Here is a 26,470-nt window from a genome sequence, read left to right as displayed (position 1 = left end):
ACAGGAGAAGGCAACCACAAGAACTACTTGGCATCTACCTTTTTTTCTTTTTTGCAAGATTTACTGTGATTTAGTCCAATTCTTTAAGCTGTGAGAGAGCTTATCTATCTATCTTACCTATTAACACCCTACTGTTTATGTCATCTACCTCTTATACCATTAAAAAGGAATTTGCACTATAGTGATTTGCATATATATCCAATTGATTCTTGAGACATTTGTCTATTTTAGCTTTCTAAATTGAAAGCTAGTCAGCTACAGAAAAAACATTTTTGATAAGGTGTGGTTTCTTTTTTTTTTTTAAACAGGACCTAATTTTGGAACTGAAAGTGAAAAATTTGGCTTCCTCTGACTCTAGAGGCTATGATCTGCAAAAGGAGATCATAGTTAAAGTGGCGCACAAAGTTACAAACCAGGTAAAGTAGTCTCAACCATTAGTCATGGCAAGTTGTATTGAGAAAGACTGGTGCGCGCTTCACAGGCTACTCTATTTTACACTAGCTGGGCTTTCCCTGCCTGTCCAAAGTCCTCCCTGCTACTGTCTCAATGGCTAGTTCCAGTTTGACAAGGGAGGCTGCTGGTTCTGATGCCAAAGCCCCAGATCTGGTCTCCCAAATTTGTCCCCTTTTCTTTGTATTCTTTGTTCAAGACATGTGCAGCCCATAAGTAAGCTTTTTGGAAATACAACTTAGTTTTTACACCCTGAACCTTATGATTAGAATAATTCAAGTTACCTCATTTCTCTAGATATGGGTTTGGTCAAAACCCAAGTTCATCAACAGGAAGTTTTTAATGGAAGAGCTCTATCAGCGTTTCTTAGATGGAGAAGATGTGCAGGTTGACAAAGAAAGCGATCCATTCTGGGATCCCGTGGAAGTAATCCATTTAGGATCTGCTCACATCTGGCTCCAGTCCCTTGCTTATTGCATGAAACTTGAGGAACAAACAGAACTCCTGAATTCTGAAGGAATGGAGGAAGCCATTATACTTATCAATATCATTCCATGCTCTCCAAATGGCAGGTGAGCACCTGCTGTTGGTTTTCTTGAAAGGCTACTTGGGCTTGACTTGAAGATTTATGCCTGTACCTTTAAAACAGGGGTTGCTAACCTGTGGGTTTTTAGGCGTTGTTGGACTACAACTCCCATCATCCTCTACTATTGGCCATGGTCTGATGGAGTCCAATAACACTTGGAGGGGCATGGGTCAGCCATGCCTGCTTTAAAAGCTGTGATGCACCAGGAAATTATGCAGCTGCTGTGCCTTCCCCTTCCCTCACTGATTTGCCAGCTCCGTTGCTTACTTTCCTCTCCCATTTGTTGTACAACAGACACGACTTTAGGATGGGCAGAGGCTGATGGAGCAATGGGCAGAAGACGGGGGGGGGGGGGGCTGTATCTTTCCTACTACCTAGGAAACATGCCTGTACAGTGGTACCTCAGGTTACATACGCTTCAGGTTACAGACTCTGCTAAGCCAGAAATAGTGCTTCAGGTAACGAACTTTGCTTCAGGATAAGAACAGAAATTGTGCTCCGGCGGCGCAGCAGCAGCAGGAGGCCCCATTGGCTAAAGTGGTGCTTCAGGTTAAGAACAGTTTCAGGTTAAGAACGGACCTCCGGAACGAATAAAGTACTTAACCCGAGGTACCACTGTACATTTAACAACTTGGAGGCAGAAACTTGTCAACCCTGTTTCTTACTGCCTCTTCTGAAGCTTACAGATAAAAATTCTAACTGACAGAGAACATTTGAGGTCTGACTAGGTATAAATTTATTATACATTTGTTTATAAATATTTCTAAACCACTATTCTGGGCATAATAGCCCTCACAAAGTGGTGCACAGTTGTGAAATAAAACAAATAAAACCATCTGTTTAAAACATTCACCCATTAAACTGTAGAAATTGATCCAAAATGGCAATGAATAAGTTGCAGATTGAAAAAAAAATCTATTTTAAACAAAGCTAATAATGGGACGCGGGTGGCGCTGTGGGTTAAACCACAGAGCCTAGGACTTGCCGATCAGAAGGTCGGCAGTTTGAATCCCCGCGATGGGGTGAGCTCCCGTTGCTCGGTCCCTGCTCCTGCCTACCTAGTAGTTCGAAAGCACGTCAAAGTGCAAGTAGATAAATAGGTACCACTCTGGCGGGAAGGTAAATGCCGTTTCTGTGCGCTGCTCTGGTTCGCCAGAAGTGGCTTAGTCATGCTGGCCACATGACCCGGAAGCTGTATGCCGGCTCCCTCGGCCAATAAAGCGAGATGAGCGCTGCAACCCCAGAGTCGGTCACGACTGGACCTAATGGTCAGGGGTCCCTTTACCTTTACCTTTAATAATATGGAGCCATATGGATTTCCACAAGGAATGAGACCCACAAGTACAATACCATCACCAACAACGTCCTGCCTCTGACATTTCTGCCTTTTTCAACTCCAAGCCATAGAGCAGGGACATACTTAGATCATTTTTAACCTTGTCCAGGGATGGGGAAACTATGGCCCTCAAAATGCTGTTGGAGCAACTCCCATAATCCCTGACAATCAGCCATGCTGGCTAAGGCTGATGGGAGATAGGGTCCAATAACATCTGGAAGGCCACAGGTTTGCCATCTCTTACCTTATGACTATAGACCTGATAGTCTATAAACTAGCCTTGGACTTCATCAGCTGACAAGCTGAGAGCAAACCCAATTGGCTGTGCAGCAACTCTGTAGCATCACTGATATCAGTGGGGCTTGGGCAGCACTAATCAGCTGATTAGTTCAAGGTATACTTTAAGTTCCAATATGATCTTTACATGCCTCACATCTGATGACATGTATGACATCAGATGTGGGAGAAATGGGTATGGTTTGGGGAGAAACTGTATTGCAAGTTAGATTGAGACCCTCGCTATACCTAATTAGCTCTATAGTCCAGAGCGCAGTGCTGGTTTAGAGTTACATCCAAATAAGATCAAAGTCTCTACCATCTTGCATATTAATTCCCATTTTCCCCATTTTATTTTTTAATAGAGCCTTTGGAGAGGACGATATGGTCATTGATCCTTTGGAATTGCTGGGCAAAAGAATTGATTTCCAAATTCACATTTTACAATGCCTTGGAGTCAAATGGATAAAAGAAGTGGCACAGAGAGGGATTCAGATTGGGTATTGTTAGTTAAAGCTTCCTGTGAAATATTCTCAGTTTGGCTCTTTGGAGTGAATAACAATTTCACAACTGAGTTTTCTTTTGCATGAAAACTTTACCCAAGATAGTAATCTTTTCAGATAATGTTGGGTATCTTTATTTCTTCAGTTATGCACTTAAATCCATTCTTGACTTGCTGGTCTCTTTCCTGTTGTTGCTGATTTAGTAAATAATTTAGCTTTATAAATAATAGATTATAATGATCTCCATGGCAACTCCATGGGTTGTTACAGGGTCAGCCTGTGCTTTTTTCAACTCCTAGTATTGCACAGCACTGTAAACCAGGAGTAAGCAATAGGATGTGCTCCAGATGTTAATGGACTCTAGTTCTCATCATCAGTAGCCAGGAATGATGGGAGCTGGAGTCCATCATTATCTGGAGGGGCCACAGGTTCCCCATCCCTGATTTCAATGAAGCTTGTTCAGAAGAACTTCCTAGTAAACTGTGTCCAGTGGACGCTAATGCCTGCTAGGTCAAGTAGTCAAGATTAGAACTGGGTTCTAATCAAGGGAAATGTATTTTTGGAAATTGTGACATTTTTGGCCCAAAAACAGTATTAAAAATGACTACCATAAAGAAATTAAGAAACCATTTCATGAAATTTATTGGGCATGCAAGACAATTTTTTAAAATTAATAAGTAGGAAGGAAAATGTTGCTTCAAGATTGTCACATTTCTGTTATTTCAAGCAGTTGATGTCTTTGGACACAGACCTTAGTTTTTAATTGGGTCTTCGTTTGTTTTACTATTTTAGATATAAATTTTATGATCTCCCATGCTCATTATACACAAAGCCTGTTTGGAAAAATGTGAACCCGAAGATAGAAGAGCTAGTAAAATTTTCAACCCTAAATATGTCCCATGATTTTTTGAACTATTTGCAGAAAAATGCTCTGATTGTTGACTTGTGGGGGCTTCAAGGTATGCTTTTGACTTTTTATCTTGATAACGCTATGTATACACCTTTATATTCAGTACTTTGTATCTAAAAGCATGGCTTTTGTTTGGAAAGATAACATAAAGCTGCCATGTACAAAGTCAAACTATTGGTCCTTCTTGCCTAGGCTTGCTTACTCCAACTTGTAGTGGTATGGCATCTCATTAAATCACAGTTCAATAATAGTTTATTAAGCCATAAGCTGCCCCATGAACCATCAAGCAAACCTTTGTTTCATCATACCTTGAGTCATTTCCTCCCCCTGGCTATTTCCACCATCTCCTGTCTCTCTACCTACTATCCCAAAAATCTTTATGGTGCCCAATTCATGGCACTTCCTTTTTCCCATTCCTGTTGGACAGTGTGTGGAAATGTTCCTGAAGTTTTTAATCAGCTGTAATCAACAGCCAACTCCCTTTCCTTGCCCCATGAAGTTCTTTATAGAATTTATTTCCATTCCATTCCTCTCCTCCACTCCGTTGCCACATCTATCAGCTTTATTCCCCTACTCACCAATCACCCTGTTGTGTATTGGCTCTCCTGTCTTGTCAGACCAAACCTGCCTGATTCAGCTCTCAGGCACTGTGCTCTTTGTTGCTGTTCTGCATTACAAGCAGCAGACTATGGCATGGTGAAAGCAAAAGGTCTTTCAAGCTGCCCTGCACCTCTCCTTGAACCTCCAGCTTTTGCATGTTTACACAGCAGTATGGGGCTGTTTGTAAAGAGGCCTTCAAACAGTCCCATGCTACATTCTGAAGTCCTGACAATCAAGGCTTCAAAGCACCACATCATCTGACATCAAGTGATTGGCAGTTCACCCCTGCTTTTAATGTTAATCTCTGGTATGTGTTGTAACTGAATGGAAGGTTTGGACAGCTTTGTGGTGCTGCAAATAAGGTCATGCTGACTTTTAGCCCTGTACCTTGATTCTTTGTGGTTGGGCCCTTTATGATAGAGTAAAGAGTGCTCAGTTATGTGAGATGCTAGGTAGACCTTGAGTTTAAATCCCCCTGGCTCTTCTTTGAACTATTGACACAAAACATTTTGAACTCTTGCTGGCTGATTCTGCTTGTTCATTGTGAGACCACGAGAGCTACAAGGCTTTGACCTATCTTATATTTAAAGTTAATTATTACATTACATTATTACATTATGGTCTGAAGCTCAGCATCAAAAAAACGAAGATCATGGCCACTGGTCCCATCACCTCCTGGCAAATAGAAGGGGAAGAAATGGAGGCAGTGAGAGATTTTACTTTCTTGGGCTCCATGATCACTGCAGATGGTGACAGCAGCCACGAAATTAAAAGACGCCTGCTTCTTGGGAGGAAAGCAATGACAAACCTAGACAGCATCTTAAAAAGTAGAGACATCACCTTGCCAACAAAGGTCCGTATAGTAAAAGCTATGGTTTTCCCAGTAGTGATGTATGGAAGTGAGAGCTGGACCATAAAGAAGGCTGATCGCCGAATAATTGATGCTTTTGAATTATGGTGCTGGAGGAGACTCTTGAGAGTCCCATGGACTGCAAGAAGAACAAACCTATCCATTCTTAAGGAAATCAGCCCTGAATGCTCACTGGAAGGACAGATCGTGAAGCTGAGGCTCCAATACTTTGGCCACCTCATGAGAAGAGAAGACTCCCTGGAAAAGACCCTGATGTTGGGAAAGATGGAGGGCACAAGGAGAAGGGGACGACAGAGGACGAGATGGTTGGACAGTGTTCTTGAAGCTACCAACATGAGTCTGAGCAAACTGCGGGAGGCAGTGGAAGACAGAAGTGCCTGGCGTGCTCTGGTCCATGGGGTCACGAAGAGTCGGACACGACTAAACAACAACAACATTACATTACTCAGCAGCCACACTCTAACTCCACCTAGGACCAATGACTAGTCTAGTGCACTTGTTCTCCCAGGAGATGCTGGCGCCTGTATCCAGCACCCTTGTTTCCCTAGGATACCTTGCATGTGCAGTATCATAATGGCACATGTTAGACAGGAGTGGAGTGGCAGCAGACACCTGAAGCAGCAGAATAAGGTAGCTTTAGGGGAAAGAGGGGTAATTAAGGGGGGCTGATGATGCTCTTTCTAGGAACATGTTGTTCTTTGTTACCAATGTTTAAAGTGATATAGAATGAGAATGTGGGGGATATAATCTATAATTGCAATATCTTCCCAATAATACAGAAGGATGTGCGCAACTGGATTCCTCTCGGCAAGACATGGCATTAACAAGGGAGAGCTCTATTATCATTGATAATCCCAGAGCTGAGGTTCTGAGACACACCAGTCTGGTAAGTGTATTTTTGGTATTCTTGCATGTGGTGAAAGATCATAACCAAGCAGTGTCCCAATTTCATGTAGCTTATATGGCAGGTGTTTTTTTGCTGCTAACATGAATTGCTTTTCCGCTGCTGTTGAGAATGGAAAAAGTTCTAAAAAACCCCAGAAACAAACTTAGGGACAAAAAACTGATAACTATTTACTAGGGACAAATTCAAGGCAATAGGGACTTTCCTTGTACATGGGGACAGCTGGAGGCTATACAGCCATATGATGGCCAAATATGCCATGAAACCAATACCATTTCCATATGAATTATTGCATATGTACACACTTATTTGTGATAAGAATTTCTTCTATTTTTAGGACACAGAAAACCAGATTGCTGAACTTTACCAAAAGCTGTTAAAACTAGAGCAAGAGACTGAACTGCTTAGAGATATTAACAGAGCTCTAAGGGAAGAAAATGTACTTCTGAAGGATAAATTGAAAGCGTGCGAGATTGAAACCCATAAAAGTAAGCACCTGACCCCTTTAAAAAAGGTATAGGACCCCTGACAGTTAAGTCCAGTCGCGCACAACTCTGGGATTGCGACGCTCATCTCACTTTACTGGCCAAGGGAGCCGACGTTTGTCCGCAGACAGTTTTTCCGGGTCATGTGGCTAGCATGACTAAGCCACTTCTGGCAAAACCAGAGCAGTGCATGGAAACACTGTTTACCTTCCCGCTGGAGTGGTACTTATTTATCTACTTGCACTTTGACCTGCTTTCGAACTGCTAGGTGGGCAGGAGCTGGGACCAAGCAACAGGAGCTCACCCTGTCACGGGGATTTGAACCGCCAACCTTTCGATCAGCAAGCCCTAGGCTCAGTGGTTTAGACCACAGTGCCACACGACCCCTTTTACTTCTGCTTTAATTATGTTGAATTTGACCCTCTTTGGCTGCAATCCTGAGGGGGGGGGTGGAGGGGGAACTGAAGGCTGTTTAATTCCGTACCCTGAGACCCACTGGGTCGAACTGAGGACGGAGGAGCATTCTAATATTCCCTCAACAATTTTATAGTTTGTTTTTAAACTATAAGCTATAAACCAAACTATAGTTTAGTTCTAATAGGAAGGAAATACAAGGGAGAGATATTTACATCAGCTCCTAAGCTAGTTTAAGTGTCTTTCTGGTTTGGAGATATGTCAGGTTGCTGAGGCAGCTTTGGAACCTTCAAATTCAAGCCTTTATCTGGTTCTTCCTCTCCCTGTGACATGCTCGCTACTGGGCCTACAGATGTCAGAGCTCCAATGCTGGTAGGCTCAGGATGTTGGAGGTTTCCTTGGTGATAGGAAGGGAGGTTCCCCTCCCTTATGTAGGAGAAGGGACTACCAGTGTACACTATGTCCTCTTGCATTCCCTCCCAGGGCCATAGAATTGCAGCCGTAGAGCATTAACTGCTCATATTTACTTTAATACATTTTGGGACAGGTGACAGCTGGCAGGTTTCAGGTGAGATTATCATGCTTGATTTATTGTAGTAGTGGTCCACCTCAAGGTCTCAAACAAATTTTGCATTAATATATGCATTGATGTATCTATGTAAAAATGTATTACATGTGTTGTGCAAGATGTGCTGGTTATTATAAATGATCAAAAACAGGATTATTCTTTTTTACATCTATTGAGTGAAACTCAGGACAGGAAGTTGGCCTTGCCCCTGTCTGCAAAAGTCTGCTAGTAACTTCAAATTAAAAAAAGTTTTAAGAGGAAGTGAAGATGAGAATAGAGCTGCAAGTAAAAGCCAGGAATCTCAGCACCATTGAGTATGGAGCATTTAGCTTCTGCATACCTTTTTGTACAGATTGCTGGAGGGGGGCAACAAGAACACCAAAATTCTGGCCGTAAGTGGCTCTTTCCTTCTGTCTGTTGATACTAATCTTCACATCTTCCTGTTTTAGGTAAGATCTCAAAATCTCCTACAAAACCCCAAGCTGCTAAGGTAACTCAATCAGCGTCAAAAGATTCTCGCCCAGTTTGCAATTCTCGGATGAGCTGCGATGCAGAATTTGCTAAAGCCCTCAAAGCCTTCTACCAGAATATGAATGTGATCAGAGGCCAGTTTTTGAAAATAAAGCACTGCAGAGCTCCGGTATATATATCTTAACTGATTCTTAAAAAGAAAGGCTGAATCTATACTTATTTTCCCCGCAAAATCAGTATAATCCTTTTGAAAACTTCTACAGTGAACCAGTAGAAAACCCTCCCAGGACTGTAACTTTCCTCTTTTGCTGCTCTCTTTAATTCTACAGCTCTTAAGAATGCCCAAGTGTTCCTCACACCTAGGAGCCAAATAATGAAGTACTTAATGTTTTCCAGACTTGTAAATGTATTATATTGCAGGGCACATGCACCTTGTGTCCAATGAGAGGGTTTATTTATTTACAAAGGCTGAAACTGGGACATAGGAATGCAGAGTGCACCTCTGCTTTCACTTCCATTGTCAAGACTAGAAGAGCTTTTGAATAAAGCTGCAGAACTGCCTTCATAGTTCACCCCCAGTTAGGATTTACTGTTGCTCGGGTGTGTTCTTCCTTGCTGAGTTAAGTTGCCCATTTGCTGGTGTAAGCTATTATTTCCTTTTCACACTGCAGCTTCTGTATTTCATTTCATTTCTAGGAAGAAGATAATGTGCAACTACTTCGACATTTTGCTGAGAGACAGTCACACATGTTAAAGGACTTTGGAGAGCAACTTGAGTCAAGTATAAGTAAACTGAAAAATGATGTTGCTTTGATAGTTAAAAAGAAACGGGAGAGGCTAGGTTGCAGCAAACCGTAAAGTCATTGTACGAAATAAAACAGTAGTGTTTCAGTATAATTGTAACTGTGCTAAAGCATATGTTGTTTTGTGTCACTACAAATTAAGAGCACAACTTATGTATTTACCAGACCCACCCTGGACACAGCTGTAAGAGGGGAATAATTTAGTTCCAGGGTATGATCTAAAGGCACTTGAGGCCGTCTCCTTGCTGAAGCTGAGCAGGTCAGGATCTGGTCAGTGCCTGGGTGGGTGACCCATGATGGAAGAAAGGTGGGGTAGAAATGTAAGAAAAGAAGTAACACTGCATGAGAGCATTAGTATGTGCTGGTCATTGTGTATCATTGATACCTCTACAAAAGTGTTCCTAAGCTCCCTGTGTGTAAATTACTCCTGCTGTAACTCCTGAGAAGGAAGTGGATGGGAAACAGCTATGGGTCTGCCAGTTCTGAACAGTTTCGGGCATTGTACTGTGCCTGTGGTGGGAGAGTGACAGTTCCATTGACCATTGTACTGTTCTTCTCACACTGACATAGGAGGAATTGTTCCATCAGGAATGTTTATACACTTTTTCCAAATCTGTGCACTAATGCCTTATTCAGAATAATCAGTGTTGGAATACTGATCAATATTTGGAAAAGTCATTTATCCACTTGTTTGTTCCCTGTGTTAGGACACTTCTCAATATAGGGGTGCCAAACGTGGCACAAGGGTTTTTGAGGGGGGAGGTAGTAGGTTATACCGCCATCTGGACACCAGGTACCATTTTGAATCAAGGTGGCGGACTGAAATGTGACTTTGGCGTGACATTTATTGGTCTAGGTTTTCTGCCTCTTGAGGTGTTATCACAAAATTCAAGTACAAGGGTTCCTGAGGTGTGGATGGCGGTCTCTGCCACTGTTTGGGTGCTATGCACAATTTTGTTCCAACCATTGGACCAAAATATGATTTCACCTGATTTTTGGTGTCACGAGTCCAAACTCACAAATTGCATGAGCCATTTAAAAATCACAGTATTTTTGGGTTTCTAAAAATACCTGGGCAGTCCTGTGCACTTCCTGCTAGTTAATTGAAAAACACTTGGGAATGTAATTGGCGTAGGGGTGATGCTCTGCTTGTTTTAGTAAAATTTTATTTTTAAGGAGCATGTCACATTATTTGGGATGGTGCAGTTTTATTTCCAACAAACCACCACCCGGATGTCCTCTTATGTTCCTTAAAACAGCCCCATGCTCCTGAAGGTAGCAATGTGTGGAGGGGAGGCTAGAGCAGCTAAAAGGTAAAAGCAGAAAATCATTTACAGAAAAGGGCCCTTGCTGTTATATGCAATACCCTTAGCACCCTACTTGTAATTTGGGCTTAAAAGAGGGACTTGTTTTCTCGTTCCATTACATGGTCTACTAAATTGACAGTGGATTATTGCTTAAGGCATAGTTTATTCTAAGCACATTAGATAATGCTAATTAAAATGGTTGACTTTTAAGTACAGTGATCTGTGTTGAGTTAAACAGAAACCAAGCAAATTTGTAACCCTCTTTTATTACACTGAAAAATGAGAACAAAGGGAATTAATAAGTGCTAGAAATCTTTCTTCCTTTCACAATGACATATTTCCCCTGCCTTGAGGATGTCTCAGTACACAGGAAAGGAATGTTAACTGATCAGGTATGCAATGAAGCTACCAATTTAAGCAAGAATATTACTACGCTCCCCTCCACCAAGCTCATATTGAAAAAACATTGCAGGCAGAGTCTAGCTAAGTACCATGAGACCTAACTTAAGCATAATGAATTGCTTCCATTAGTGACGAGAACTATGTTTAATCAGAAATTGCAGTTGTCAAGGGGACTTGATCCCAGTCTCTATGAGTGTAGATTACAGTATTAATTGTGACAAGGTATAGCAGGCTAGGGAAACCTGTCTGAAGGAATGCCCACACAACTTACTCAAACTTACTGAAGACACCCTTTTGCTTTTTCAGTTTGCTTTCTCATTACTGATCTTCATAGGGAGTTAATTGGTTAAGGCACAGATTTTACAGTAAAGTCAACTTTCACAATTCTGAATAAAAATACTGTTGTAATTTGTTACTGATTTTTTTAGTTACCACAGCTAGTTCAGTCAAGCCCTTGATTCTAAAAAGCACTATTATTTAGCACTATTAATATAGTTTTCTTTTCATTTAACTATTGCTGTGCTACAGTGCGCATTTCCAGTAATAAAAGTTCAGTCTTACTTCCATTTTGAGCAACAATATGAAGCATGTTTTCACATTACATAAGATCATGTCAGTATTTTATTAAATTTAGCAACCATTTGTAGCTGATCTTTTTGGTATACAAGTACCATACAAAGATTTGTTGGTCATGCAGCCTTCAGGATGTTTTTTCTTGTTTCAGACTTCAGGCTGGCTAATAACAGAAAACTCAATTCCATGCTGCTTGAGCCTGTCAATAAGTTTTGTATTGGAGAATGCAGCCCCAGGAGAATAGACACCACCCCTGTAAAACAGCCACACATTTGGGGTTAGTGACATGTAGCTGCAAGCAAGCTTAACACTTATTATGAACAAATACTTACTGAAAATGGGATAGTTAAGTTCCACTCCCCCCTGTGAACCTTCAACAAATGTTTAAGTTAATTCATGAACTATGCATAGAAAAGCTTAATAATGTAACTGATTGAAATACTTGGTTATAGTTTTTAATACTGAACTTGACATGAAATTTTACTATTTCTTAATAAATATTGTGATTTACAAACCATTAAATGACCTAAAGCTTGCACCTTACAACATGAATTAAGGTCATTTGCAGATATAATGGCATTATAACTCAAGCACTTTTTCACATGTTTGCAATAACTCAACTTGACAGAAAGTTTAATGCTTTTAATGCATATGCTGGCTGACAAAGTGAGAGAAAGGGAAGTTACTACACCATAGAACTGTGCAGTGCTTTCAATCACTCTGATGCTTACTTTCATGCTAATATATTATTTCTTCAATTGTATCCCATCCTTCCTCCCAAAGAGTCGGGAATGGCAAACAAATGAAATGGTAAGAATACAAAGATTTTTTAAAAAGAAAGAAATCAGATACAGTACTATTACAGCCAAATAATTTAAAGGCTGCTAGGAACCCTGAAAGTGTAAGCTATTTCACATCAAGAAAATTAAGACTTACTTTTTAGGAAGAGAAGGCTTGTCCTTCAGAAGTGCCACAGCTGCCTGAACCATTGCAATGGGTGTAGCAACATAGCCAGCCTCTATAAAAATATGCAGGAGGGGAAAACACTTCAATTACACTCATCATTTTGACTCTTGGGCTGGGGTGTTGTTTGGAGTGTGTGTGTTTTTGGGGGGTGTTGCTGTTGGTTTTCTCTATCTTAATTTTAGAGCTTATGAGATAATGTGGAAATTGTTCAGCAAGGCTGTGTATTTTTTGACATTTTATCTATTGTTTATGACTACACTTTTGTTATGTTGCAGTTATATACTTTTTCACGTTGTAAGCCGCCTTGAGTGTGGTTTGAACTGTGGAAAGGAAGTATACAAATAAAATTATTTCTGTTTCTATCATTTCTAGAATTACCTTTGATTCAAGATTAAACATCTCCCTAAACACTGGGCCAGTACCATCTAGCTAGCATTCCCCCCAGGGCTGTACCTGTATGTACCATTTGCTTTATTTTCAGCAAGTATATAAACTAAATAAGCATGCGACAGTAACACACACAATCTAAATCTCCCAATAACCTTATGAGCAGTACATAAAGCAATCATCTGCCTTTTTCAATCACAAATCACAGTATAATCAGAATCAAACAGCACCACTATGTGCTCAGCTAAATTGAAAACATTTCATAAAAAGCAGCCAAACCTTCCTCAAAAAGCCCCTAAACAGGAAGGGCATCTGAGCAAATCTGGTACAAAACCTATGATATGTGAAGGTTTATCGTTATACAAAATTTGCTATACCTGGTCCCTTTACTTGGGTGCAGATTTTAACATTTTGTTTGCCCAGCTGTAGATCATCTTGTGTTCTGTATCCCTCACCAAAAAAAGTCATTTCAAAGGATGACTCTTCCATCTGTAATTCAAAAGACAAGAAAGAAACAGCATCAAAATCTCTAGGCTATGCCAGTTTCTATCGAACACACATTACTGCTTATACCACTGAATTTCAGCCCAGTTTAACTACAGTGAACTACAACCAAAGCTGAGGGAGTAGTTTGTGTACAAAAAACCCCACTGTAAAATGTTATGCAAAATAAGCCAGTTATTTGAATACAGTGTGACTTGCTCTGCAAAAAAGTGTGGTATTTACCACCCATAAAATAAATTTGAGGTTCCAGACTGTCTTTGCTATAATCCAATCCAGCACTCTTAAATTGTCATTTAACCTTCATAAAATTAAAATTATCTCAGTGGTCCTGCTACAAGTTTGGTCTCAAATACTGCTTTTAAGCTAATTTCTGAATAAGAAACTGCAAAAGTAGGTAGAAAAGGTTCATAGTCTGAATAGAGTAGATATGGGTTTCAGATTTAAGCTGAGATTTTTTTCCAGTCAACTTTCATTGAAGACTGTAAGGAGTGGATCCAACACAAGGAAAGATTCACCGCACGCACACTCACCCAACATACACACCACAAAATTTCACAAGCTGTTGAACAACAAGGAAAGGCCAGAATAGCACGAGCAAGATAGGTCCACTTCAAACAAGGCAGGAAAACAAACTGTCACCCCAAGAAAAGGGTGGGTCAAAGATTCTGTTGGAGTGATGCCATTTTCCTGCCTTCAAGCAACAGGAGGACTACTGTTCACTTGTTCTCCTAGTGCTCACCTGAGAACCTATTGCTATACATGGGTTAAACATGTCTGCTGAACATTTACTTCAATATTCACAGTGTCCCAATATTAGAACAGTAAGCCCTCAACGTAAGCACATTAAACTTGTGCATATTCAGCTTTATGCGCTTGGCAAAATAATTATTAAAAAATGAAAAGGGCGCAGCATTGGAAAAAATGACTTTGACAATCCCACCCACCATTGAACTCTATGGGTTTTGACTGTACACTATTTTGGCTTCATGCACAATCCTTGGAATGTAACCTCAGCGTAAATGGTGGGCTTATTATACTCCACATCAGACTACCCATTATCCCTTTCCTTTACCCATTCCGCTTGAAAGACCCCAAGATGCCTCCTCCTCCACAATTTTCCCAGTATTTAATCTACAATCTCACATAGAATTAAGGAATTTTCCATTGCTGCAATTAGTAAGCTAGTCCTGTGACACTGTAATTATGTAGAAAACGGTCACATCAGAAATACAATCACCTAAGAACAAAAGTAGTTACCTGTTTTTCTGTTGGTCCTTCCTTTGTGAAATGTCCCCCAGAAAAAAATGCGGGATACTGAAATAAGACAACCCATAATAAATTCCAGAATAATAGGGGGGGAAAATCAAGCTTCCAAAGTATTTAAAACAAAACCTACTTTTAGCAGGAGCTTTCTTCCAAAGTTGAATTTCACAAGCATTAAAAATAAAAGGCCAGCAAACATTAGCTTAATAACAGTTCCAAGACCACCCACAGTCGCGTAAGCAGCATACTGCACCTGAAAAGAGAAATTTTTTATCAATGAAAACCTGCCAGTTTATGTATAAACTGTTCCAGAATACAGATCTTAAAGAACAACAATTCACAAACAACCAAGCCTTGCTTAGGTGACAAATAATAAATCCAGAAATAGGCTAGATATGATTGCTAGCTTTAACTGTAAGAGCAGCTGGAGGCATTAAAAGAAATACAATTTTCTTTTAGTACTACAATTACAGTAACACAAATACGTTATCATGTGGCACTATTGCAGAAGGAGTGATGACAGCCTTGCTGTTTGACACTTTTTCCCATTTCAGAGAGCTACATGAATATTCCCCACATAAGTGGCAGTGGTGACAGACATTCAGCAGTAATAAGATTTCCCAGAAGCTCATAAAGTAGCACAGACCTGCAATCTTTGCAGTGTTAGGCACATGAATTCAATATGGTTTCCCCTCAGGCACCTATGCATATTATTGCAAGTTTCACATTATCAGATTCAAAGATTTCACTGATGATAGGACATTCTTTAAAATAGATGTTTAAGTAAACTTACAGGTGTTTCTTTCAGGTCTGTGTGCAAATAGTGCTGAGTTCGTTTTACTACAGAGACATCTGATCCCATGAACGGAATGGAATATTGTTTAAGTTCGTTACTGTAAAACAGTGCACCTCTGCAAAAACAGAAGCCAGGACAATTAAAACAAAGCTTGGCAAAGTGTGTTTCAGACAAGGCCCTATCTACCTGTCCTTTCAAGCAAATAAATCTGTATAAAGAAATTCTACCAGAATGCTTCCTTTCATGAAAATGTAAGGCACCTACAATTTTCCTTACCTTACAATTCCTTCTGGAAACATCTTCTGAGATATGTAAACAATAAATTCTAATCCACAAAAGTAGTATACCTTCTCTTAAGCTTTCTTCCAGTCACTGGAAGGGGTTTGTGTCCTATTTGCCTTCGAATTTTTTTCAGACTGCCTTGATCTGCAAAGCCATGTATAGCTGATTTCCAGGTCCCATCATGAATGCAGGAACCCTGTTAAAATGTTATGTTAATTCAATATACTATACTCACAACACATCTATACCATTAGCCACAATAATGAAAACATACCTTACTTATACACCTGATTCAGTGACTAAATCAAAGTATAGCTGAAAGCTATATACTTGATCCTAAGCATGACCATTTTCTCACTTCACCTCTCCTGTCCCCTCAACAAAGATTAGTGTGTCTGCTCCTATGGCATTTATTGTCTGCTCTAGGAAGCAGGACTGTGAGTGCATTCTAGTGATGTCTAGACTAATCTGGCTAGCTGTGTGAAGCACTAATGAGAACACAGCATGTATGTCTGCAGGATTTTCACCCCACAAAAACCGTTTGCATAGACAGAAAGTAACCTGTTTCTGCTCAAGGATGTGTCTTACTAGACTGGGCTGAGTTTAATATTGCATCTACTCCTCCAACAGTGTTATGAAATATTGTTATTGTCTGCACCTTCCCAATCACTTATTTTTAACAAATGTTAAGTAGCTATCTACCCAACATCAGCAATAAAGCAATTTCTTACCACCTAACAGAAAGCATATGCTTAGGTAAGGCTATCAAACTGGTATTGCATTACTTGAGTACTAGAAGTGCTATAACAGAACAAGCATTAAAGAGTGATGTTCTTCTGTCTGACAGTTTTGTAGGCTACCACTACCAATACAACAGCCAATGTAATAATTTATTTTTATATTGTCTATATGATAAGTACCTACAATAAACTTAGCTAATCAAGAAATCAACCAACCTCTGGTCCAGATTTTACAGTCAGGAAACTTTCAACTGCAGTTAATGTACCTTGGGGCGGGGGAAGAGAATTAATCATTAAGTGTGGTTGTAACAAAGAATTAAACAGCAGTTTATACTCAGGCTGTCATGGCATCAGATAAATGAAGATACCAGGACACATTGGAAATCCTGTACTGAGAAGCAACAGCTTGCTCATCATTTCATTTGAGATTCTATCAGTACTGAACCTGCCACCTAGTTTTAAGTCACATACAACCTATTTTAATGATAGTATTTCCAGAATTATGCAACTTCTAATCAAGTACACTTTAGACATGGGAAAAATCTCCATAGGCCATAACAAGCCCTGTTTCTACTTGGGATGTGTGCCAGCAACTCACTACAGAAATGGAGCGGTCTGTGTTATTTCTACATCCCTTTCTAGCTCCGTACTCCATTCCATTAAGGAGCATAAGCTCCAAGTTTTTGTTTTTTGCTAATGCAACAGAAAGACTGATTGATGTACATTATTTTAAGATGATGGTAACTGAAGATATTTATAACTGCATAGCTTAATACAGCAGGATTCTGGTAACTATAACAAATATTTTGTAGCAACATCAGTCCTTGTGAAGAATTACAGAAGAAGCAGAATGCAGAGCATATTATTGTTCCTAACCACTCAAATATTATTTTAACCCTCCACAAGGAAAATAATTTCTGCACCACATATCAAAATTGTCATTAAGTTTAAGAGTCACCTTTCAAAGAGTTTCTGGTGTACAATACTCCCATATCTGCTGGGATAGAGTCAAAGCCACAGCTTCCAATAATATACACTCCCTTTTCTGCAGCTTTGTCATTGTAATTCAGATACATTCCTTCCAGGAACTGAAAGAAATGAAACAACATTGTACTGAAAAATAGATAATATTCTCTCTCAATGTTCAAGCAAAGATGATAACTTTCATAGCTGTGTCACTGGCACTATATTCAGTGGCTGATGCTCCATTTTGCAACATTACATAAGGTTATTATATTATTATCAAAACATTTATTGAGATGGATGACAGGGAGGGGGACCCACCACAAGCAAACTCAGCATCCCTGACTGCTGATACTTAGGATGGTGCAGGAGCTGCTATTCATGGGCAGTATCACAAAGTTGGACACACAAAAAAAAATTCCTGCATGATGGTAAGATGTGCAAATATGAATAATGTCTTAATACAATTGCGAATCTAGCTTGTTTTCTCAGTTTCTCATACCTGAGGCTCTCCACTGATGTCGATACAGCTTGTACCATTCTCAACACAAGCTTTCACCACAGGCTCACCAAAAAACCTGTACTATAAGAAGAAATAAAACAATTACTACTTTCATAAATTATACTATGCTACTTTAATAAAGACAGTAAGTTATCTCACTATGTTTACATATTTGAACAAGGTTATGTAAAGCAATTTTAATTTCTAATGAAATTTTAATCAATTTTAAGATTTTAAGAAACATCTCCCTCTGCATGCAATCCTTTCCTACCTCCTCTACCACAACTACAGCATGCACGTTTCAGTTATTAACCTTTGCTCTAGATTTAATGAGCTGGCAGAACTTTGCAAGTGAGAATGAAGCAACAATGCCTTCCTCTTCATCTGCCTTCCCACAGCCTCACCACACAAAGCTGCAATAGGCACTGTTTTGGGGGAAAGCAGCAGCATATTTTCCACATACAGCAATTTATCAGCTATTTGCTTTACTTAATAACTGCAAGTATAATTGGTATAAACAGAGGGAAATTAATTATGGCAATAATTATTTAGATGTTTACTATACACACTGGGTTAAGAGTCAAGAAACAAACTGAACTGGTTCAGCTGCTATTATTAATACAGTCTTGTACATTTTACAATGGCCTCGAAGGACTGCCAGGCCCTTCTTGCTGATTTCTAAGCTTGCAAATATGTAGTGGTGGAATGGTGAAACTAGGAATCACTCTGCCCACATTCGAACCTATTTAATGGAGTTACTTCACCGTCTTAATATCTGCTAATGAGGGCTGGGCATAAGCCTATTTCACAAGGTCAAACTAGAATAATCCCTCATTTTATGCACATCTGACTTGCACAATTTCAACCATTGTAGCTGAAGGTGGGCTGAGTGAAATAACGCAAGTCAAGTTCCAAGCAAAGTAGAAAGCTTAAAAGCTTTTCTCACATCAGGCTTACTTGGGTTACCTAGCACAGAAAGAGATTTTAAGCTCTCTGCCTGGCTTGCTGGGCAAGGCCTGCTGGGTGTGCAGGCTGCCTCTAGGATGCAAAATCTTGCATGAACTACCCTTCCAGGGCCAGCACACAGAACGGGTCTTGTCCAGCAAGCATGGCAGAGAGTTTGAAAGCTCTTTTCACACTGAATAACCCAAGCACTCTGGCATGAAAAGAGCTTTTAAGCACTTGGCCTTGCTTGCTGGGCAAGACCTGCTCAGTGTGCAGACTCTGGGAGTACTGGGGGTGCGCTCTCTCTCCCTCTCACCTGCTAGCTGTGGGGCAGCTCCACGAGTTTGACTATACACAATTTTTGCCTGCACATATAACCCTTGGAACTGACCCCATGTGTAAACAGAGATTACTGTACTTCAAATGCCAAACAACACTGTCAAATTACAACCCTTTCTGATAACAACTGCCTCATAATTATTTTTAATATCTGATCACCACTATAGAAGAGTGATACAAACATTATAAATTAATAAGTAAAAATATAGGATTAATATATGCCTTTGTTTCACAATGGCAGACATTAGAGTTGCCCCTTTAACTTTTATTCATCCAGAAAATATTTTGGTTGACATACTTTGAAAAGATTTCTTTTTCAATGTTTGCTAAGGTAATAAAAATATTGCAATATATTGAATCTTCATTTTTAAAGCTTTTAGTATCATGGGAATTTTTTTACTTATTCATTTTCCAAAAGAGGAAAATACTTACTGGGCCTACACAGTTCAGAACAATAGCAGCTTGTTTAGCCATATTAGCAAGAGAGGATGGATCACTGACATCACACAGTATTATGCCAACTTCTGACTTCAGTTCTGTCTTTCCTGAAAATGTAAAAGAGAAATGTTATAAAAGAAGCCTGGCACTGTATAATAATTGCTCTCTAATATACACATTGCTTTTTCTTAATCTTCATTATTTAGTTATGAATTATTAGATGAATGGATCAAACCCTGGTCATTTTAAAATCCTTTATTTTTTCAACCACAGTACATTTGCAAAATAGGTTACTTTGTTCTGATACGAATTCAAACATCCACCCCCCAAATATGCTTTTTCAGTATAAAACAACTGTGTAAATCGGAAGATGGGACTTCTTGCCACAAAAGATGACCAGAAAAATCTCAAGAAATTATTGAAAACTATTTAAGAGAAATACAATGCAGCAAATCAACCATGTAAGTGTGTGTCACAAGATTATCACTATGACATTTTATTTTAGTCATTGGCTTAGAAGGAGCAACAACTCTGGCTTTAAAGATAAGTTTCAATAGGGTTTCCCCCCTTATGCACGTTTTAACTTAGCAACCTCAGCACCACACAACCTTTTTCCAAGACTGCATTTATTCATGCAATATCAGAACCAATACATTTTCCCAGCCCCAGAAGGCCTTGGGCTATAAAGCAAAAGAATGCAACAAGTGTCAACTGAAACACATTAATGAACCAACAAGCATTTTCACAATAAAAATTGTGTGGGCTAAGAAATCTGAAACAATGCTCAACTCAGTTATACCGACCAAGCGTGGGAACCTCTAACTAGAAAAGGCTAGCATATACAAGTCAGGACAAAGTAACAATTAATAGTTGGAGAAGCACAATGTCTGAAACAGCAAGAACTAAAGAACTCACAACAAAAAAATTTTTTTTCCTTCCAGTAGCACCTTAAAGACCAACTAAGTTAGTTCTTGGTATGAGCTTTCGTGTGCATGCACACTTCTTCAGATACGAAGAAATGGGCCCATGTATGCAACTAACATGGTGATACAAGGCCCCAATACACTGCGGAGGATGTTTGGATGTAGCAGAGGTGCCTCTCCACTTAGCGCTGCCTGACTCCATTGGTGGGGGACTTCCACAACTGCAGAGGTCCTTATCAAAACCATGGCTGGGCAAAAATCACTGCTAGCACCAACAAGCAGAAACCCCTGAAACAAACTTTTCTAGAGTGGGAAAGAGGACCGGTTGTGCTGGCCAATGATCCACTAGATTTTAAGCTGGTCCAACTACAGTCAATAGACCTTACCTGTGCCCAACTGAAATGCCTGCCTAAAGACTACAAAGGAAAACATGTAATGAAGCTGCTTCTGCCCTTGCAAACATAAGTAGCAGAACTGCAGAAGTGGTAATGGCTTTGCAGCCAGTCCAGTCCTGCTGCTCCCAGATGGGTGCTAGAATTGCTCCCTGAAGCTACAATTTTAAGTCATGGAAACATTCCGGTTGTTAGTCAGGAAAAAAGGAAACAAAAAACCCTTTGCAGTGAAAAATATGTATCACAAACAGCACCATCCACCTGGGTTTGGCAAACTTGGGTTCAATATCCCCCTCTTCTATGGCCATATCACAAATCCCCAGGTAAGCCTAATCCCCAGGTAAAATGGGTGGGAGAGGTTAGCACATTGTGCATCTTCCCATCACCCCAGTTGCCAGCCCTAAATGAGCATAAATTATTATTATCAAGCATATTTATCCTACTCTCTTGATGCCAGAGTGGCTTGCAAAGAAAAGTCAGTCCTTGCCCTCAGGCTCGCAATCAAAGAGACATGACACAACAGGAAAAGGGGTTGGGAAGGAGTAGGAAAAAAGCAAGCTCAGGCAATAATTCTTAGTTACAGAGACCCTGCAATGAGCAGCAAGAATTGAAAAATTTGGCGAGGAGTCAAACGTTGCTGTTCTTTCAGCAGAGCTGATGGAGAGGATCTGCAGTTACATTTCCCCCTCTCTCTCACAGCCTGACAGACAGTTGGTGGAGGGAAGTTGCTGTTTATTTAGGAGCTGATGAGAACACTGTGCAGTCCCATCTCTTCCTTTCCTATAGCCTGATGGGCTTACCCTGGAGTAACAATTTACATAGACTGAGAAAGCTATGCTGGAGTAAGGAAAGCTGGCGTGGAAGGCACAAAGGAGTGTGTTAAGGGTGGAAAATTGCAAAGCATCCTAACTCATTTGGTCTCGCTCATAGAGCTTGGAGCTTGAGCTCAGTGTAACTTACAGCACCAAAAAAAAAAGGTGCAACTAATTCACCCCACAAAAATCTAAGAGTAAGGCTTACCCTGCCCACACCCCTGCTAGAAGCAGTTAGGAAACAGCTTAATTTACACAGGAGATACACAGGCCTCTTTGTTGGGGGTTAGGGTCGCCCTGCCAATACCCTTCTGCAAACAATGGCAACTTCCCAGCTAAAGTTGCTGTGAGAATAAGCACAATAAACACTGTAAAGCCCTTTGGACTTGGAAGGGTTATTATCTAGATCAGATTTGTAATAGTCTGCTATCATCACCCCTGCCCTTAAATGGGATGGAAATCCTCCTGCTTGCTTGAACTCGGGAGAGAACGGCTGCACAGTGATATGCTCCCTACACACTCACCTGCCCTGGATCAGTAAGATGGGAGGAACCACCACTCGTTCACATAGCTCCAAAAGAGAATTAGGCCTATCCTGCATGGGTCCATCCTGTCTATCAGCAACTACTGGTCATGACCAGGGCCATAGCAAGGGGGTGGTGAGATGGGCCCCCGCCAGGGGCGCAGGTGATGGTGGGCACAAAATCAGCTAAAAATATGTCCATAAATGCAAATATTGATTATTGCCTCATAAGAAATGGTTTTAAATAGAGAGTGAATTGAAGTGGGGAGGGTTGGAGGAGAGGCGAAAAGAAGAGCTAATTTGTCCATGGCTAGGGGGCGCAATCTGGATGGTTCTGCCAGGGGTGCAAGATCACCTAGCTACAGTTCTGGTCCTGACAGCTGAATGTCATGGCTCTAAGCCTGTGGGCTTCTGCAGTCACCTGTCCGGCCACTGCAGAGAAACAAGATGCAGCCAGAGTAGGTGGTCCTTCGGTCTGGTCTAGCAGGGCTCTTCCTGGCACCTGACAGGCTGCTGACATGGGCAACCTGGCCGTTTTGCAGTGAGCAGCTAGCCCCAGTGGTGTCCACACTTTTTTCAAAGAGGGCCAGATTTGATGAAGTGAAGGGCCATAAGGGCCAACCAAAGTTTTTTTTTAGGATTGAAGTTGCTGAGCTTTTTTATGATTTTACCCCAAAGTCCTTGAGCTTTTTTTAGGGTTGGCGTTGTTAAGGTTTTTCTGGATTTCACCCCAAGAAATAAACTGCCACAGGGGCTGGATTAAACCGACCTGCGGACCGGATTCGGCCCCCGAAACGGACTTTGGACACGCCTGCACTAGGAACACCCTGATCGCTCGCTCCCTTCCACCACCCTGGAGAGAAGCAATCGAGCTAAGCTCAGGGTCCGGGGCCACGTCGCTGAGTTAATGTCTCACGTCGCCATCCTGGGCGCTCGCTCTCTCTCGCTTGAACGCGGCGGGGCTTGACTCCGAGAAGGGCAACCTGGAGCGACGCCTCCCCTGACTCCGCTTCTCATTTTGAGGGAAAGAAGCAGCAGCCCTTGGGCCAAGCAGAAAAAACCACCCCCCACTCGCCCGCTCCCTTACCCAGCTTCTCGGCCGCCTTATCGACCGCCGCCTGCAGCTTCTCTCGGTTCCTGCCGGCCACGGCCCAGCGCAGCGAGCCTCGCAGCTCATCCTCGCCGGCCACCCGCGCTACCTCCTGGACCACGTACTGCCCCGTGAAGCCCGACGCCCCGAACACCACCACCTCGAAAGGCCGCCCGGTCGCCATGGGGACGCGAAGAAGGCGCCGCGCTCAGACAGCGCGAGGCGAAGAAGCGGAGAGGCGCTGCGCAACGGCTGGCAACCCGCGACTGCCGATGGAGAGGGGGCGGGGCCGCGGACAACGGTCCCCGCTCGCGCCAGCCTCACGTGACCAATACCCTCCCTCCAGCGCCCCGCCCACCAGCGACTCCGCCGTGAGAGGCCCCCGCCCCTAGCACGCTTCAAACGCAGAGCCTTCGCCAGTCTCTGCTGGTCCTGGCTGTTTCTTTCCACGCCCCGTGAGGCCTGTTTTCAGGAGGCGGGAGTGGATTGGCAGAGTCTCGTTCTCCACGCGTTGGGAGGCGACGTGCAGGCTCTGGCGACGTGCGTGCTCGTGCCCGAGGCGCACGGTTGCAAATCCTCGCCAGCCCAGCCTAGCAGAAGGCATAGCCGCGAAATGGAGGACGATAGGGAAAAGGGCTGCATGTTGGGCTCGAAGCAAGAGCTGCGCTTCCTGAGGGCAATAACAACAACAATAATACAGTACATTCACAACAGCTGTTCTCTTCTCCTGGGGACCCTCTACACCTCGGGAAATATCGGCTTAAACTGTCAACGTTTTCCATTTTTTAAGGGGAAATTCCCTTATTCCAAATAGGATTCCTCGCAAGAAAAGGGAAAAGTTGACAGCTATGGCTAAAAGCTAATGCACAAATAGGCAGCTATGCTCGGGTGCATGGTACAGAAAGTGTGCCCAAGGGTCATGTCTAGAGCCATGTTACAAGTGTGTCTTGGAATTAGGCCCACGTGGGCAGTAATTGGGTCGAAGCAGCAGGCCAGATAAAGACTTCTGTAAAATGAAGCATTGGACCACATATAATACCAGGATATATCATGGGATTCAGCCTCCCAGTAGTGGGGGGTGTATTCTTGGGATAGCCCAAAACATCTTTGGTGGAGGGGTGCTACCTCTCTTTCACTTGCTTAACTGACACGGGGACAGCAAACTTACTCAGTAACAAGCTGGGAGAGACAGCATTAGCCTAATTTACCTTACACACTGCTTCAGTAGCTTGTATTTGTGAAGTAGTTTATAAATCTGCAAATCATTTGTGTAGGAAATTTTTCCATTCAATTATTTCCAAAAATCCCGTCTAGAGGATTTCCCCCCCAAAATCACACATCTAGGGGTTTCTGTGTCTGCTACTCATGTTTATAATAATTTCCTCAATAACACAACAATACAGTAAAGTACTGTACTCCTACGTGAGAGTATTCACTTTGCAGGAGTAGTATCCTCTCTACAGCCATGGTCCAGTGATCATATTCTCAGTGAGAGGAGGATAGAGTATTAGTAATCTGCCCAATATGATATTCTCTGTACCGCTGCAGATTTCAAGGGCAGAGAAGCATGACAGAAACTGCACACTTATAACCTTGCACTTATTTTTTCCAAAATAAAAAAACGCAATTGCATTCTAAAGTGCTTTTAAAATCTTGAGCCAAAGAAGTCAAATTCTACATCAGTGTAAACAAAACATTATTTCAGGGGTAAGTGCAATGTACTGATACATCCACCATGCGTCTGAAAGTCCAAACAAGTTTCACAGTAGTGTTCTTGGGATGAGTTTCAAAATGTAAAAGACTAATTAACTACAATGTTAGGGATAACGTCTCTATATTTAATAAGGTGGTGGTGCAACGAATTACAGCCCATGGATATGTGGGAAGTGCGTGGGTTGCTGTAAAGATTTACATTACAAAGCTGTCAGTAGGTTAACTATCAGTTGCCAAGTTTCACTTTGGAATGGCCTGTGCCTTCAGACAATTTAGAAAGATTTAAGGGTATTATTTGCTTTAATTATAGAACCCCCAGCAACAAGATTACACAAAATTCCTCCAGGAAAGAGTGCAACTTTCAATGGAAAGGAATACTTTCTGGGACTTTATGCTGACAGTATTGTTTTATATACATCAGACCCAGTTAATGCTAGAAAGTATAGAATTGAAGATGTTTTTCAAATGTCAACTTAAGGTAAATTATCAAAAATTGGAAGTAATGTTCTTTCATATTCCCCTGCAACTTTAGGAATTCTCCCAACATTTTACCAATAGCTAGAAAAAGTTTCAGGTATTCAGATTACTTATAATTTAAACAAATCATATCAGACAAATTATAGCAAAGTATGGAAAACAATAAATATGGGCATATGACGCTGGAGCAAAATGAAACTTTCCGTTATGGAACTAAACTAAAATGACACTTGTTCCAAAAGTATTAATTTCAAACATTACCAGTTTGGCTCCCACCAGACCATATGTCCAAATGGCAAACAAAACTTAACAAATTAATGTTTAATCAGACATCTGGGAGCTGGGACACTTTCATACAGTGGTTCTGCTCCTTTCTCCTGGGCCGCGTTCAGAAAGTGGTGTTGGGGGATGAGTGTTCAGACCCCTGGGCTCTCACTTGTGGGGTGCCTCAGGGTTCTGTCCTCTTCCCCATGCTTTTTAATATCTATATGCAGCCGCTGGGAGAGATCATCAGGGGGTTTGGGCTGGGTGTTCATCAGTATGTGTATGATACCCAGCTCTACCTCTCTTTCAAATCAGAACCAGTGAAGGCAGTGAAGGTCCTGTGTGAGTGCCTGGAGGCGGTTGGAGGTTGGATGGCGGCTAACAGATTGAGGTTGAATCCTGACAAGACAGAAGTACTGTTTTTGGGGGGCAGGAGGCGGGCAGGTGTGGAGGATTCCCTGGTCCTGAATGGGGTAACTGTGCCCCTGAAGGACCAGGTGCACAGCCTGGGAGTCATTCTGGACTCACAGCTGTCCATGGAGGCACAGGTCAATTCTGTGTCCAGGGCAGCTGTTTACCAGCTCCATCTGGTACGCAGGCTGAGACCCTATCTGCCTGCGGACTGCCTCACCAGAGTGGTGCATGCTCTGGTTATCTCCCGCTTGGACTACTGCAATGCGCTCTACGTGGGG

At 41.6% G+C, this 26,470-nt stretch overlaps 2 protein-coding genes across 2 annotated transcripts in view; one reads left to right on the top strand and one right to left on the bottom strand.

Annotated features, from left to right (window-relative positions):
* Positions 1-9,271, top strand: part of LOC310758248 (kinesin-like protein KIF28) — a 29,390-nt gene extending 20,119 nt beyond the window's left edge. The window contains 9 exon segments of the mRNA XM_083604240.1: positions 309-416; positions 748-1,022; positions 3,014-3,148; positions 3,944-4,110; positions 6,312-6,418; positions 6,774-6,924; positions 8,353-8,543; positions 9,071-9,205; positions 9,208-9,271. Of these exon segments, the coding sequence (XP_083460366.1) occupies positions 309-416; positions 748-1,022; positions 3,014-3,148; positions 3,944-4,110; positions 6,312-6,418; positions 6,774-6,924; positions 8,353-8,543; positions 9,071-9,205; positions 9,208-9,258 (1,320 nt within the window). The 3' untranslated portion in view covers positions 9,259-9,271.
* A 1,460-nt stretch (positions 9,272-10,731) lies between these two features.
* On the bottom strand, positions 10,732-23,779 carry SCCPDH (saccharopine dehydrogenase (putative)). Its single transcript, XM_083604338.1, has 12 exons — positions 23,322-23,779; positions 19,579-19,691; positions 17,863-17,943; positions 17,356-17,485; positions 16,614-16,663; positions 15,723-15,853; positions 15,373-15,490; positions 14,713-14,832; positions 14,574-14,630; positions 13,190-13,301; positions 12,396-12,477; positions 10,732-11,712 (listed from the first exon to the last, which is right to left on the bottom strand). The coding sequence occupies exons 1-12, from the start codon at positions 23,506-23,508 to the stop codon at positions 11,607-11,609; spliced, it is 1,287 nt and encodes a 428-aa protein (XP_083460464.1). The 5' UTR covers positions 23,509-23,779; the 3' UTR covers positions 10,732-11,606.
* Positions 23,780-26,470: the final 2,691 nt, after the last annotated feature.

Source organism: Podarcis filfolensis (genome assembly GCF_964270895.1).
Source record: "Podarcis filfolensis genome assembly, chromosome: 3".
Classification (NCBI taxonomy): domain Eukaryota; kingdom Metazoa; phylum Chordata; class Lepidosauria; order Squamata; family Lacertidae; genus Podarcis; species Podarcis filfolensis.
This window is presented reverse-complemented; position numbering and strand designations above follow the sequence as displayed.

Bases quoted from the DNA above. Each gene is read 5' to 3' on its own strand.
- SCCPDH (XM_083604338.1), bottom strand. From the start codon at position 23,508: ATGGCGACCGGGCGGCCTTTCGAGGTGGTGGTGTTCGGGGCGTCGGGC. The intron at 17,486-17,862 runs GTATGAGAAACT...CATTTCTTTCAG, and splicing joins ACATCAGTGGAGAGCCTCAG to TTCCTGGAAGGAATGTATCT. The intron at 14,631-14,712 runs GTAGGTTTTGTT...GTCTTATTTCAG, and splicing joins GAAGAAAGCTCCTGCTAAAA to TATCCCGCATTTTTTTCTGG.